Raw genomic sequence first — 15,514 nt, 5'->3', positions numbered from 1 at the left:
TTGCTGATTTTGCAGTTTCACATAGCCCCCAAACAGAGTGTGAAAGTACTGTCTTGTTTTCCTAAGTGCAAGAAGGCTCAGGAAAGAAAGAGAAAACATGTGGGTTACATATGAAAATGTGTGTTAGATAAGCTTTGTGCAGGCATGAGTTACAGTGCTTGACTGTGAGTTTAAACAATATATTAAAGAAAGGGTCTTTAAACAAAACACACATAAAACAAGGTTATACACTGACCAGTCAATAGAAGTCTATAATCATCAACTTGCAAGAACCCAACCCATTATTTCCTATTAGTTCAGTATTGAATATTTCACTTTTTACTATAACTTTATAGAAAATAACTACCATGAGTAATGAGAATAGACTGTATTTACCAATTTTCAGAATTATGAGTTGCTTATCTAGCATTCTATAAAGCAATTCTTTTTATTTGGGAGGGGGGCAATTTTACACTTTGGGGGAGATCCAGAATGTCTGGAAATATTTTTGGTTGTCACAAGTGGAAGGGGTGTGCTACTAAAATCTGGTGAGCAAGAAGCTGGGGTACAGCCAAACTTCCTACAGTGCACCTAGCAGCCCCCACAACAAAGAACTGGCCCAAAATATCAGTGGTATTGAAATTGAGAAAGCATTCTCTAAGTATCACGACGAACTCATTGCTTGACCTGTTTCAATTAATTTGTTATTCATTAAAATTATTCTTTTAGAAGATTTCAAACATAAAATGGTAGAGATAATCCTGTAATGGATTTCTATATATCCTTCATTCAGCTAAAACAGTTACCAACTCATGACCAGTCTTGTTTCCTCTATATCCAAATGACCTCAACCTAGGTCATTTTGGAGTAAATCTCCAAAACATTCCTTCATCTGTAAATATATCAGTATGTTTCAGTAGTGAGTATTCTCATTTCCTTTTGCCTTAACAGACTTTTAAATTAATAGTTTGGAAATGCAAAGAATGTGTCCATTGCAATCATTTGATATCACTTTAACTGTTTCCTTAAATTTGTATCTTTTCATCTTTTTCCCTGTAATTTTTTGTTAAAAATATATATTAATTTTGTTGCATAGTTCCCCACTTTCTGAATTTTTCTGGAGCCCTATGGTGTCATTTAAATATTTCTTTGCTGAATTTCCTGTTAATTGTTAGATTGAGGTTTGCCCAGATGTTGTTCTACTATTGGGTAAGAGTACTTCCTGGATGGTGTTCTGTATTCCACATCAGAGGGTACCCAGTATCTATCTGCAGGCTAAAAATGATCTATCTATTACTAAATTCTCAGTAGAGAGGCTTCCCCCTAATTGTTTCAGCACAATTGATGATGATTATTATCTACATCCATTAATTATATATTCATTTCACACAAAATGGTGGTATTCTAATTCCATCATTCCTTCTTTCATTGCTGGACAAAATTCATCTCTAAAGAAAAATATGTTCTCAGCAACTATTCGGTGAACCAGTTTAATCCTTTCCCTTTGTTATTTTTTAAAATGAATTGCCTTCCTTTCTTTTCTTTTTTCTTTCTTTTTTTTTTTTTTTTTTTTGTACTAGGAGTTGAACCCAGAGGCTCTTTACCACTGAGCCACACCTAGGGCCTATTCATTTTTTATTTATTTATTTTTGAGTCAGGGTCTCACTAAATTTCTGAGGCTGTCCTTGAACTTGTGACCCTCCTGCCTCAGCCTTCTGCACTGTGGAGATTACAGGCATCTGCCACCACACCCAGCTTAGAATGCAGCCAGTTAAGATTTTGTTTGTTTAAGAAATTTGTGGATTTTTAATAGAATATTGATGTGTTTTGATGCTCAGCCACCTTCTTGTATTCACATTGCTCAAGCTGTTGTAGTTTGGGGTGCTCTTCGGATTGCTTGCTGTCTTTTTGACATGACTACCCATGGTCTCTGACAACTCCTTGCTTTTGAGGAGCATGACAAAATATTTGAGGCCCATTTGTATATTTTCTACCCCTGATCTGGAATCAGCTCTTTCTCCAAGGAGCTCTAGTTCCTTCTGTTTAAAGACTCTAACTTTTGTGTTGGGAGCATTTATTGTTACTAGATGGGTCTTTATTTCCAGTCCTTTGTAGTGAGCAGAGCTAGGAAGTATGATTTTTTTTCCTAAGAGAAAATATGAATATAACTATTTTCAGAGCAAAGTTATGATAACAATTTTTTTTTTTATGATCCTGGGGATTAAATCCAGGGCCTTGCACATGTGAGGCAAGCACTCTACCAACTGAGCCATATCCCCAGCCTCAACAATTTGTATTTTTTAATTTCATATTTATATCTTTTCTTAAAGTGAAATTTTTGATTCCTTACAACATTAATGTTATCACTTACATGCTATATGTAAATATATAGGTATATACATACATATATATGATTTTCAAAATGACAATAATATTGCTACTAACAGTATGATTACCTGAAAACAGTTCAAGCTGTCTGTATTTTCTTCTTACCTTAGGATTGAAGCTATGTAGGGATACACAGTCACATTCCTCTGTTTTTCAAATCACCTGAAAGAATTCTGTCTGCATGACCAAACCACTAACTTTATTTGTTTTATCTTGTTTTTGTTTTTTTAGGAATTGTGTTATAAATTTTTTATTTAATATTTTTAACTTATTTTAAAAAAATATTTACAAAGTTTCAAACTCAAAGTGATAGAGAGCCTTTTGTTTGTTTGTTTGTTTGCTTTTTGGTGGTGGTGCTGGGGATGGAGCCCAGGGCTTTGTGCGTGTGAGGTGGGCACTCTGCCACTGAGCTACACTCCAACCTTAATCTTTTTTATTAGTTTTCTATTTATTCTTTTGTTAATGCTTTAAGTTACTTGAATATGTTCATATTGCTCTCTTTGTTACAGAAAATCTGCTTACTATATACACTGTCTCCTATTTTGCTTTTTCCACCTTACAAAGATCTTGAAGATCATTCTGTAGTAGAGTATAACAATGCTCCTTTGTATGAATAGACATGAATTATAAAAGTGGTCTCCTTTATTAGTCTGCTTGGGCTGCTATAACAAAGTACCATAGACTGGGTTGCTTCAGCCACAGAAATCTCCTCTCTCGGAGTTCTAGAAGTGTGGAAGTCTGGATCAGGGTGCTGGTCAGGTTCTGGTGAAGACTGTCCTCCAGACTTGCAGAAGGCAAACTCTCTGGTGACCCTTTTTTTAAGGACAATAAAACTCTCTTGTGTCCCTTTTTTTAAGGCCCTGCCCTTTGACATATGACATTTTATGTACCATAAAAATGCTACAGACTGTGTAGTTTAAACAAGTTCATTTCTCTCCATACTGGAGACAAGGTGCCATTAGGGTTGGTTTCTTTTCTTTTCTTTTTTCTTTTTTCTTTTTTTTTTTTTTTTTTAATAGTAGGAATGGAACCCAGGGGCACTGAGCCATATCTCTATCCCTTTTTAATTTGAAAGAGAATCTCACTAAGTTGCTTAGGCCTTTGCTAAATTGCTGAGGCTGGCCTTGAATTCACAATCCCCCTGCTTCAGCCTCTCTAAACATTTGGGATTACAGGTGGTTCCACCATGCCTGGCAGGGAGTAAAGCCTCTCTTCCTTGGTTTTAAAGGCCCATTCCAGTCCTTGTACTCACATTTGCCTTCCTCTATGCATGCAGGGGAAAAGTGTGTGTGAATTTGAAAGCAAGCTGTCTGTACCTCTTCCTCTAAGGACACCAACCTTTCAGACTAAGTCCCCACCCTTATGACCTCACTTGACTTTTTAAAAAATATATATTTATTTTTTAAGTGTAGATGGACACAACACAATGCCTTTATTTTTATGTGGTGCTGAGGATCGCCCGTGCTAGGCGAGCACTCTACCACTGAGCCACAATCCCAGCCCCTCACTTAACTTTGATTACATCGTATAGGCCCTCCCTTTTCAAATACATTCCACTGGGGGTTAGGGCTTCAACATATGAATTCAATGGGAACGTGGTTTCATCCCTAACACTTCCTGTCAATGGGCACTTGGGTCATTTCTGATCCTTTACTGTTAAAGACAGTTGTGCATGAATGACCTTGTGCCCATGTAATTTTGTGTTTTTGCCAGTCTGTCTTTGGAATTGATTCCTAGCTACGGGCTTCCCAGATCAAAGGACAAATACACATTATTTTGTTGTGTGTTGCAAAATTCTTCATAATCCCATTTTGCACTGCATTGCAGTGAGGGAGAGTCGACTTCCTTAAAAACCTCACTAACACAGTAGATTGTCAAAGATCTTGATTTTTGCCAAGCTGATAGGTGAGAAATGATATCTCAGTGTAGTTTTAATTTGCACTTCTTTTATTAGGAGCAAGGTTGAGCATCTTTTTCTGGACTAAAGGACGGTAGGCATGTTTTCTTCTGGGAATCATCTATTCATACCTTATGTTAGTCAGCTCGGTTTCAGTAGCAGATGACTTCAGGGTAACCATGGATTTCTATAACAATGGGTTTGTTTCTTGCTCTCATTGTGTCTGCTGAGAGGCAACAGTAGCACTGCTCTCCCCCATGTATCCTCTCAGTCCATCCTCTTTTGGAACATGCCAGGGTCTTGGTAGAGGGAAAGAGCAAGAGCTGGTGGAAACACATGTCCCCTCTTAGAGCCTCTGCTCAGACACGGCATATGTCACATCTGCTGACATGCCAGGGGACTGGGAGAGTCAAATGGCCCAGCCCATCCCAAGGAGTGCTGCATGTCACATGTAAGAAGGTGTGCAAGGTGTAAAATCCTATTGCCTGAACTTCTACAGAAAAATGTGTCTTCTTTTTTAATTGCAAAAACAAAAGTTGTTTTTTGGGGGTTTTTGTCATAAATTTTTTAATGTACTATGTTTGCATAAATGTTTACATCTTGTCTAACACATGTGAAGCTCTTTGAGGGTAGGACTGTTTTCTTGCTTACCGTTACAACCCCAATGCCCACCACATTCTCTGATACATTCTAAAGAATATGGGATAATTTTGAATGGATGAACAATTATAACTTTTTTCTCTGAATTTTCCAATATCATTCTTAGGTTTTCGTGGCTTAATTTATGATAATAAAACTGAATCTATGAGGACAATTAACCTTCTTCAACGAATGAATATTTACCAAGAAGTTTTTCTCAGTATTTTATATAGAATTCTACCCATACAGGTATGTCATATCCTGTGACATAGAGTTGTTAATATCAGGTGAAAGTCAAAATCCATCATTTTGAATTGAAAGTTTCACCTGTGTTCTTCTAATCTTCAACTGGTTTGGTAGAAAATCAACAACACCCTAATTTTTCTCCATATATACTGTGAACTTTACATTTTGTTTATAGTATTGCTGTTTATTTATATTTTGTAAGATTCTTACATATAGGTATTTCCTGGTTTATAGCATAGTTGGTAAATATTTTCATTTGGAAACAAGTAATCACTCCTGTTTTATCTTTGAGATTAAAAAAATTGTAAGATTAGCACATCACAATGACTACTTCTCCTGTGAATTAGGCAAAAATGGACAAAGTTAAGTGTAAAGTTGTCTTAAGTATGAAGGCTTAAAAGGGCCATTCTTCCCTCCTCTCCTGAAGGTGGGAAGACCAGGGCTCACACACGTCTGGATGGGAAGGGTGGTGTGGATGGGCTGCTGGGAATTAATGGCAAGCTTCCAAGTACTGAATTTCTACTGTCATATCTTTTTAAAGGGCAATAAGGTGGGTTGTGGTTTCTCTGACAAACGTTTTTTATTGCTCTCTTTTACAGAAATACTTAGAGCCGGTTTATTTTTATATTTACACTTTATTTGGACTCCAAGCAATCTACGTCACGGCTCTTTACATAACCAGCTGGCTTCTTAGTGGTACCTGGCTGTCAGGAATGCTGGCAGCTTTCTGGTATGTCACAAATAGGTGAGTTGGAATGAGTGTGTCTCTCATCCTTTCCAAAGTGAAAGTAAAATTGACGTTACTTTATTTCCAGTTCAAAGAAATTTCTTCTTCTGTACTTGGTTGGGAGCATTTTCTCTTTGGTTCATTTAGTGGTTTACTACATTTTTCTTGCTTGGTAAGATAGGAAGTCTTTTTCACCTATATTTCCAGCTGAGAAACAGAACACTGTATTGTAGAACAAGAGAAATATCTAATAATTTCAGTTTTATTACCTGTTTGCTATGTGATCAACATTTCTCCAGCCATATATCTCATCTCTCAAAAAGAGTTGTAATACTATCTTTGCCATCAGTCGTAATAGGATTGTGTCTAGTTCTCAATTTGCAAAGTATAAAGCATAAAGCACTGTACAAAACCACTGGAGCCATATGAAATAGAACTTTTAAAAAAATCAAGATATATTGAAAAGATACATTGCCTGATCTACAGGAGCAACACGAATATTCAGTAGTGAAATTATAACTTAAGCATGAGTTCTTATACAGATTTTGTTTTGTAATCTAAGCAAATTACTTTTTTGTAGCCCTATTGAGTGCTTACTATGCCAGCCACTTTAAAAGGCACTTTACATGTATTCTGTTAACAACCCTGTGGTATAGGTACTATTATTATGTCCTATTTATCTATTTATTTTTATAGTAGCAGTTGAACTCATAGGCACTTAACCACTGAGCCACATCCCCAGCCTTTTTTTGTTTGTTTTTTAATTTTTTATTTTGAGACAAGATCTCACTTAGTTGCTGAAGCTGGCTTTGAACTCACGATCCTCCTGCCTCAACCTCCGGAGCTGTTGAGATTACAGGCATGCATCACCATGCCCAACTATTATGCCCATTTTGGAGAAAGGAAATTGAGACTGAGAAGGTCACTTTATACATGCACACACAGAGTCGCGTATTGAATGCCTAGTATGTGCAGACATGGTTCTTGCTATAAAGTGTGCAAAGATGAATACTTATCTACATTTGATCTCTAGGAGTTCCCATTCTAGACAGATAAGAAGTTTTTACAAAGTGTTGCCACTGATAAACCAGATGCAGAGGCTTTACACCTGTATTCCCTGTGTCTGGGGAGGCTAAAGCAGGAAGGTCACAAATTCCAGGCCAGACTTGACAACTTAGTGAAACACCATCTCAATATAAAGGAAAAAAAAAAGGACTAGGAATGTAGCTCACTGCTAGAACGCACCTGGGTTCAATCCCTGGTACTACAAACGAAACAGAACAAAAATTATTGTCAGTGACAAATTGAAGACTCACATATAAAGCACTAAAAAAATACAGAGAGGCAGAATATACAACATTGCCTGTCAGCAATAATGCAGTTAGAGAATAAAGTAAGGAGCCATTAGGCATATACTGGATGTTAGGCACGATACTTTCGGGGGACTTTCAGTTCCACCACTTAAATACATACCTTTGGACAGGTTGCTTAAATTTTCCCAGTGCCAATTTTATGTTATGGGGATGCTGATGATTTTAGCTACTTTTAGGACAATTTTAGCTATTCAGAGTCAATTACCAGGATCTAAGTATGGTGCTTAATGTAATATATCTTTCACTTTAGAAAAGCTTTGGGAAAATTATTGTAAAAACTATCATTTTGGCCACTTGTGTTCTCTTTGTGCAGAATAGATACCACCAGAGTTGAGTTTACCATCCCACTGAGGGAGAACTGGGCACTGCCCTTCTTTGCAATTCAGATAGCAGCGATTACATATTTCCTGAGACCAAACTTGCATTCTCTTTCTGAAGTAAGTTTCTATAGAACTTTATATATTTTTAATTTCCCAATTTTATATGAGAAGCTTTGAAGAATGTGTGATGCATAGTGTCCCAATCCATGTAAATAGTTCTTATTCCATGACCAAGTTTTTAACTCGAGTTAAATTTTCTTTTTCTGAGCTTTTTCCTACTTTGCAAAGAAAATGTTTTCATTTTCTATGTTAAAAATGTACTCTACATAATCTACCCTTAAATAGTTGCAGCAAGCCCACACACACTTTCTGTGAAACTGTCAGAATTTTTAAGCCATTTGCTCTTGAGATGTGATTTGGTGCATTATCGCCTCCATAATAGTGTGGAATACACATACCGTATGTGAATATTTATATGCAGAGTGTCACTTTAGGATATTTAGAGCTTAAATAACAAATGCAAGGGTTTTCAGAGCAACAGTTTATGGTTTTTCTATTTGGTTTATAGAAGATATTGGCTGCTCTTGAGAAAACTTGTCTGCAGGGTTTTTTATTACTAGAGACATGTAAATTATACAAAGGTTTTCTTTTTACAGAGGCTGACACTTCTCGCCATTTTCATATCAACTTTTCTCTTTAGTCTGACATGGCAATTTAATCAATTTATGATGCTGATGCAAGCAGTAGTGCTGTTCATACTGGACTCCTTAGACATGCTGCCAGCTGTGAAGGTAATCTTTGCTTTCTTTCCCTGTGTGTGATTTTCATTGTTTAGTGTTTTATATCACAGGACCAGATGAAAATATGCAAGTACTTAATGACAAAGTTGAAGCTCCTTTTTACGTCTAATGTAAATATGCCAGGGTCAATTGAAGCTAAGTAATTTATGCAGCCCAGTTTGACAATCTTAACTTTTATTCTGCTTATTTTGTGTTAAAAACTAGATCTATTTGGTTCATAAATGCCTAGGTCGATTTTCATCTAGAGATATGACTTATATTTTAGAATATAAGATAGCTCTCTTAAAATTTCACCTTTTTTTTAAAGGATCCTAATGGGCATATAAGGAAGATTTTACCTGGAAACTAACAACACCTTTCTAAATAGTCTGTGGATCAAAGCATAAGGCCTCAGTGTATCAGAACTTCTGAGACATATGTCAAGCAATGCTGACAGGGAAATGTGTAGCACTAGATGCTTGCCTTGGAAAGGAGTTTCCCTTTGAAATCAGTCATCTAAGTCTCACCTTAAAGAAAAAAAAATAGGAGCAAAATAAACCCATACAAGCAGAAGTTAGAAAATAATAAAGAACAGAAAACAATGAAATTTAAAACATAAGAATACAGAATCATTGGAATAAAAAGAGCTAGTTCTTTGGGCTGGTGTTGTGACTCAGTGGTAGAGTGCTTGCCTAGCAGATGCCAGGCCCTGGGTTCGATCTTCAGAATCATATAAAATAAATAAATAAAGGTACTGTGTTCAACTACAATCAAAAAATAAATATTTTTTAAAAAGTTCTTTGAAAAGATGGGTTAAAGAACAAGCTCCCAGCAGTGCTTCATAATTGCCATGGAGCTTTAAAAAAAATCTTTTAGGGGCTGGGGATATAGCTCAGTTGGTAGAGTGCTTGCCTTGCATTCACATGGCCCTGGGTTCAATCCCCAGCACCACACAAAAAAAATAAAATAAAAATAAAAAGTCTTTTAATCTTAACAGATTTTCATAACAGAATTCTGAGTCTCTTTGGTGCTACTCATGTTCTAGCCAGTGTACACAAGTGGTTAGGAACATAAACTCTAGAGCCAATCTGCCTAGGCTCAAAGGAATCATTTGCAAGACATGTGTGAGTCATTTAGAGCAGCACCTGCCATTTTTATGAATTTTAAACAAATGTTAACTGTCATTATTATGAATGATGATGCATGATCTATTGAAGAAAATTCTAGTTATTCTACACAGGAAGAATATATTGTGGCTGCATGTCTCTATATTGCCACTACATTAAGAGAACCTGTAAAGGAACATCAGATATACCACAGATAATCCAGGACTTTAATATACATATATATTACTGTTTAACTTTACATTTCTGGCTAATAATAATGTTTCTCTTTAACCTATACTATCATTTTATTTGCAAAATTATAAGATCTTGTTATTACAAAAACTGAACCTTTTTCTAGAAGTATGCCCACTTGATATAAAAAGACCTGCCAGCATCAGAAAACATTCTCCAAATAAAAATAGTCCAAAAATTTTTTTAAGTATTTATAAATGAGTTGATATCCATAAACAATTTTCTACAAACCAATGAAAAAAGGAAAAAAATAAATAATGAGAAAAGCAAACAAAGGACACAAATACTTCCTAGAAGACACAGCATTAAAGAGAATAAAATACTTAGGAATAAATTTAACAAAGAAATATAAACTTGTACTCTAAAATTTGAAAGACTTAAATAAATTGGAAAGATAGATGTTCCGTGTTCATAGATTGATAGGCTTCCTATGAGGATGGTGGTACTCCCACTCAGAATCTCAAGTGGCCTCCCCAAATCTCCAATTTAACAGAAATTGACAAACTGATCCTAAAATTCATATGGAAATGCAAGGGACCCAGAATAGCCAAAACAATCATGAGAAAGTAAAACAAAGTTAAGGGATTCAAACTTGCTCATTTCAGACTTACTGCAAAGCTACAATAAACAAGACAGTGTGATGCTAGCAGAATAGGCATAAATCAGTGTGATAGACTGAGAGACCAGAATAAACCCTCACCAGATATAATCAATTGTTTTTCTCAATAAGGATGCCAAGATGATCAAATGGAAAAAGAATAGTCACTTCAACAAATGGTGCTAGGATAACTGAATAGCCACATGCAAAAGAATAAAGTTGGCCCCCTTCCTCTTGTTATACACATTTATACAAACTGGATCATAGACCTAAGCAGAAGAGCTACAACTATAGAAGTTTTAAAAGAAAACATAGGAACAACTCTTCATAACATTGGAGTAGTACAGATCTTCTTACATACAGCACCAAACGCACAAGGGAATTTTAAAAGTAGATTACACTTCATCAAAATTAAAAACTTGTGCTTCAGAGTGTTCCTAGAAAGTGAAAAGAAAAGACAGCCCATGGAATGAGGGAGAATATTTTTAAATGTTTTTAGTAGTGCATAATAGTTATGCATAATAGTGGGGTTCATTTTGACAAAATCATACATGCACAGAATATAATTTGCTCCATTTCAGTTCTCAGTGCTTCCTCTTTCCCATTCTCCTTCCTCTACTCTACTGGTCTTCCTTATCTTTATTTATTGTTTTTTTTTAATTGGTTCTTTATAAACACACATAAAGCTGGAATTCACTGTAGTACACACACACACACACACACACACACATGATTTTTGTCAGTTTCGTTCTGCAGTTCCTCCCTTTTCCTATCTCTGGGAGATAATATTGGTGAATTATACATCAGATGAAAGATTTCTAGAGAATATAAAAAACTCTTACATCTCTTTCAACAATAAAATATGGGTGAAGGATTTCTTCAAATAAGATATATAAGTGTCCAATAAACACATGAAAGGATGTTCTACATTATTAGCTAACAGAATTGCAAATCAGAGCCACAAGATACCACTTCATACCCACTCAGACAGCTAAAAATAAAAATAAAGAAGCAGATAATGACAAGTGTTGATGAGCATATGGAGAAATTGGAATTCTCATATGTTGCTGGTAGGAATGTAAAAGGATTCATTCACTTTAAAAAACAGCATTTCCTCAAACTTTAAACACAGAGCTACCTACCCTGTAATCCAGCATTTCCAATCCTAGGTGCATACCCAAGGAAATGAAAAGATAGATTCATTCAAGAATCTCTGTGTGTGTGTTCATAGCAGTGTGGTTCTTAGCCAAACAGGAACCACCCAAATGCTCAATCAGTTGAGTGGATAAACAAAATTAGTATATCCATACTTCAGTAATGTTGAACCAAAAAAAAAAAAAAATGAAGTACTGATAAATGCTACAACATGAATAAAACTTGGAAGCATTTTGCTAAGTGAAAGAAACCAGTTACTAAAGACTTTATTGCATCATTCCATTTATATTTAATGTCCAGAATATGCAAATCTGCAGAGACAATACATTGTGGCTGTCAGGGCTGGGAGGGTAATGGTGGTGATGGCTAATGGGTATAGGGTTTCTTAAAATTAGACTGTGGTGGTAGTCACACAACTCTGTGAATATACCAGAAATTATGAATTGCACACAAATTATATCTTAGTAAAGCTTTTCCTTCTTTAACTAGTGTCCTAATAAAAGGTATCTATTCACTCATTTTTTAATATTTACTGAGTGACCTTGTTCTAGTGGGCATTCTTTTAGACACTGGAGAAGTAGCACCAAACTAAATAAGCAATCTAATGATCTGAGGAAGTTTTGAAGGGATATTGTGGAAACACCTAAATGATCCAGAGGCAGATAGCTTATAGCATACGGCAGAATACTGTTCAGCCATTTGCAATTTAAGTTTTCACAGAAAAGTGAAAAAGCGATGTGAGAAAATTATACTGTGTAATGTGAAATATATAAAGTGCTATATATGAAATATATGCCCACTATGAAATCAGTATTTCCATAGATAATGGTGTGAGATTTTTGTTCTTGAGCCCACCTTTCAGTGATTATTGTTTTTTTAATGTTTTCTTGAGTTTTCTCATCTACAATTGAATATTTATTTTTTATTTTTAAAATATTTACTTATTAATTTATTTGTGAACTGGGATTGATCCCTGGGGCACTTCACTGAGTTGCATCCTCCAGCTCCCACCTTCTTTTAATCTTTATTCATTTATTTTTACGCAGTGCTGAGGATCGAACCTAGTGCCTCACACTTGGGAGGCAAGCACTCCACCACTGAGCCCCAGCCCCATCCTCCAGCCCTTTTAACACTGAGACAGCTTGCTGAGTTGCTCAAGCTGGCCTTAAATTTGCAGTCCTCCAGCCTCAACCTCCCAGGTCTCTGGGATTCTACCCAGCCGCATCCATTGCCCTATGTTGCCATTAACACCAAGCAAAAGCCCTGAACAGGGACAGAGTTTACTTTCTCATGCTTGATTAGGTTTGTTTCCTTCAAGTTCAAGAGAATCTGACCATGGGGGAGATTGGATTTACTGTTGAATAAAATTGGTATTTTTCACATGCCAGTATAAGCACGGAATTTGAAAGGGAAAAGGAAAAGTAACAAAAGTTCTCCACTCTTTGTTAGGCGTGGCTTTTATCCTTTGTGTCCCATTTGTGAGTTGCTGCGTTTTGCTTACTGCGGTGTCAGCCTGTCCACCATGCTTTATTTATTACATCAGAGTTAACCTCAGTGCTTATCAAGGCCCAGCCATTGTAATGCATTACCTCCCTCAGACCTACTCAGACCCTAAACATTTCCAACATGTTGCACAGCTGATTCATGCTAGTCAGACCGCAGTACAGGAGCTGTCACCTCCAGGGCTCACGCTCTTCACACTCTCACCTGCTATGAACCAATGAGGTAAAAAGAGCAGAAAGCCTTGCTGGGGGAGTTTTCAGCTATCAGGGGATTAGGCACACACAAGAGGTAGGAAAAAAATGAACCCCGGTGTGATACAGCCCTAAAGTGCATAGTGAAGAGAACTAGGGAATAATGGAATGTGATAAAGTACTGACTGTTGGCTGTAGACAGTAACTGTAGCAGATTACAAACCAGGCAAGGTGTGCATGCCTGTAATCCCAGCCATTTGGGAGGCTGAGGCAGGATGATTGTGAGTTCAAAGCCATCCTCAACAACTTAGCAATTTAGTTCCCTTATTTAGATCATGATTCTTGAAGTGAGGTGTCTTTTCTGCATTCTTCACAACCTGAGATGCATCCAGCTAGTGAACGTGTTGCCACGTGGTAGTTCTCTTGATAAAACCTCTTTAACCATCTCATCTTCGTTGCAGGCCACATGGCTGTATGGCATACAGATAACAGGCTTACTCCTGGTCTGCGTTCTTCAGTTTTTTAATTCCATGATTCTTGGCTCATTGCTTATCAGTTTTAACCTTTCAGTATTAATTGCAAGAAAACTTCAGGTAAGATTGTTTTTGTACTTAAATTTTTAAAAATTGTGTTGTTCCCCAGATCTTATTTTCCTACAGCATACAAGGGAAAATCTATGACCCAATTCCCAGAAAAAAGCATAATGTCATTATTCGTTTTATTTTTTTTAAATGCATGTTATAGCATTTCTGTTTGAATCTTTCCAAGGTCACCTGCCATCCCTTCCTTTCGGCAATTCATATTTCTTAGAGAATTAAAACCTTAATTCAGTGATTAGCCACAGGTGCTTATTGAATACCATTGACTTAATACTGAAATTTTTTTAAAAAATAAGTTTTAAAATTGTGTGTGTATACAAACTTAAGAATGAGAAGGATCTGCTGCTTGTGTGAGTGGTGATTCATCGCAATAGTTGGAGTTGATGGACACTTTGTAATAACACTACTCTTCCCATCTTTCCATACCCTAGTATTGATTTTCTTTTTATTTTTTTTTTCTGGTACTGATTTTTAATTGAACTAAAGTTAAATCCATTTTGAAAATTTTAAGAATTCAGATAAATACCTTTAGACATATGGTCATTTTCTAAGTTACTGTGAAATCCAATTTGAAAACATTGGCCTGGGGCTGACAGTGTATCTCAGTGGTAGGGAGCTTGCTTAGCATGTGTGATGATCTCAGTTTGATCCCCAGCACCATAAAAAATGAAACATTGACCCAATCTTTTGACTTTATTATATTATTAAATTTCTTGGGCTGGGATTGTGGCTCAGCAGTAAAGTGCTGGCCTAGCATGTGTGAGGCCCTGGGTTCGATCCTCAGCACAACATATAAATAAATAAAATAAAGGTATTCTGTCCACCTCCAACTATAAACAATATATATTTTATATTTTTTTTTTAATTTATGTGAGATTCTTAAATTTATATGAAATTTAAGTGTTTAAATTTACTTGGTTTTCCTTAAAATTGTTACAAAGCCTATTTTCCTTCTCATTTGCTATAAACATTTCTATATCAAGAAACTGTTTTGCTTTCTGCTTTGGGAAGAAAAATCACTTTTGAGTGAGAATTGCTGTGGATGAATTGTTTTTTTAAAACAGTGGTTCTCGGGACTGGGGCTGTAGCTCAGTGGCAAAGTGCTCGCTAGCATGCGTGAGGCACTGGGTTCGATCCTCAGCACCACATAAAAATAAACAAATAAAATAAAGGCATTCTGTCCATCTACAACTACCAAAAAAAAAAAAAAAAAGAAGAAGAAGAAGAAAACAGTGGTTCTCAGACAGGGGATATAACTCAGTGATAGAGTTCTTGCCTAGTATGTGCAAGGCCCTGGATTCAATCTCCAGTACCAAAAAAAAAGAACCCGTGGTTCTTGCTGAATGTGTTTGTACATGCCTGTAATCCTAGCAACTCAGGAGGCTGAAGCAAGAGGATCAGAAGTTCAAGGCCAATCTAGGAATTTTAGCAAAACCCTGTCTCAAAATTTAAAAAAGAAGGGGCTGGGATTGTGGCTCAGCGGTAGAGCACTCGCCTAGCACGTGCGAGACCCTGGGTTCGATCCTCAGCACCACATAAGAATAAATAAAATAAAGATATTATGTCCAACTACAACTAAAAAAAATAAATATTTTTTTTTAAATTAAAAAAGGAAAAAGGGGTTGGGGATGTAGCTCAGTCAGGGAGTACCCTTGGGCTCAATCCCAAGTACCACAAACAAACAAACAAAAAAACAGTAGTTCTCATCCTTTTAACCTTTCTTATAAATAAACATCATTCATATTTGAACTCTTGATATTCT

The 15,514-nt window shown here is 36.2% G+C and overlaps 1 protein-coding gene across 1 annotated transcript in view; it reads left to right on the top strand.

Annotated features, from left to right (window-relative positions):
- Dpy19l3 (dpy-19 like C-mannosyltransferase 3) overlaps window positions 1-15,514 on the top strand; it is a 76,055-nt gene that overhangs the window by 31,150 nt on the left and 29,391 nt on the right. The window contains exons 5-9 of the mRNA XM_026391276.2: window positions 5,031-5,152; window positions 5,749-5,894; window positions 7,563-7,686; window positions 8,226-8,360; window positions 13,615-13,746. Of these exons, the coding sequence (XP_026247061.1) occupies window positions 5,031-5,152; window positions 5,749-5,894; window positions 7,563-7,686; window positions 8,226-8,360; window positions 13,615-13,746 (659 nt within the window). The remainder of the gene's footprint in view (window positions 1-5,030; window positions 5,153-5,748; window positions 5,895-7,562; window positions 7,687-8,225; window positions 8,361-13,614; window positions 13,747-15,514) is intronic.

Source organism: Urocitellus parryii, chromosome 15 (assembly GCF_045843805.1).
Source record: "Urocitellus parryii isolate mUroPar1 chromosome 15, mUroPar1.hap1, whole genome shotgun sequence".
Classification (NCBI taxonomy): domain Eukaryota; kingdom Metazoa; phylum Chordata; class Mammalia; order Rodentia; family Sciuridae; genus Urocitellus; species Urocitellus parryii.
This window is presented reverse-complemented; position numbering and strand designations above follow the sequence as displayed.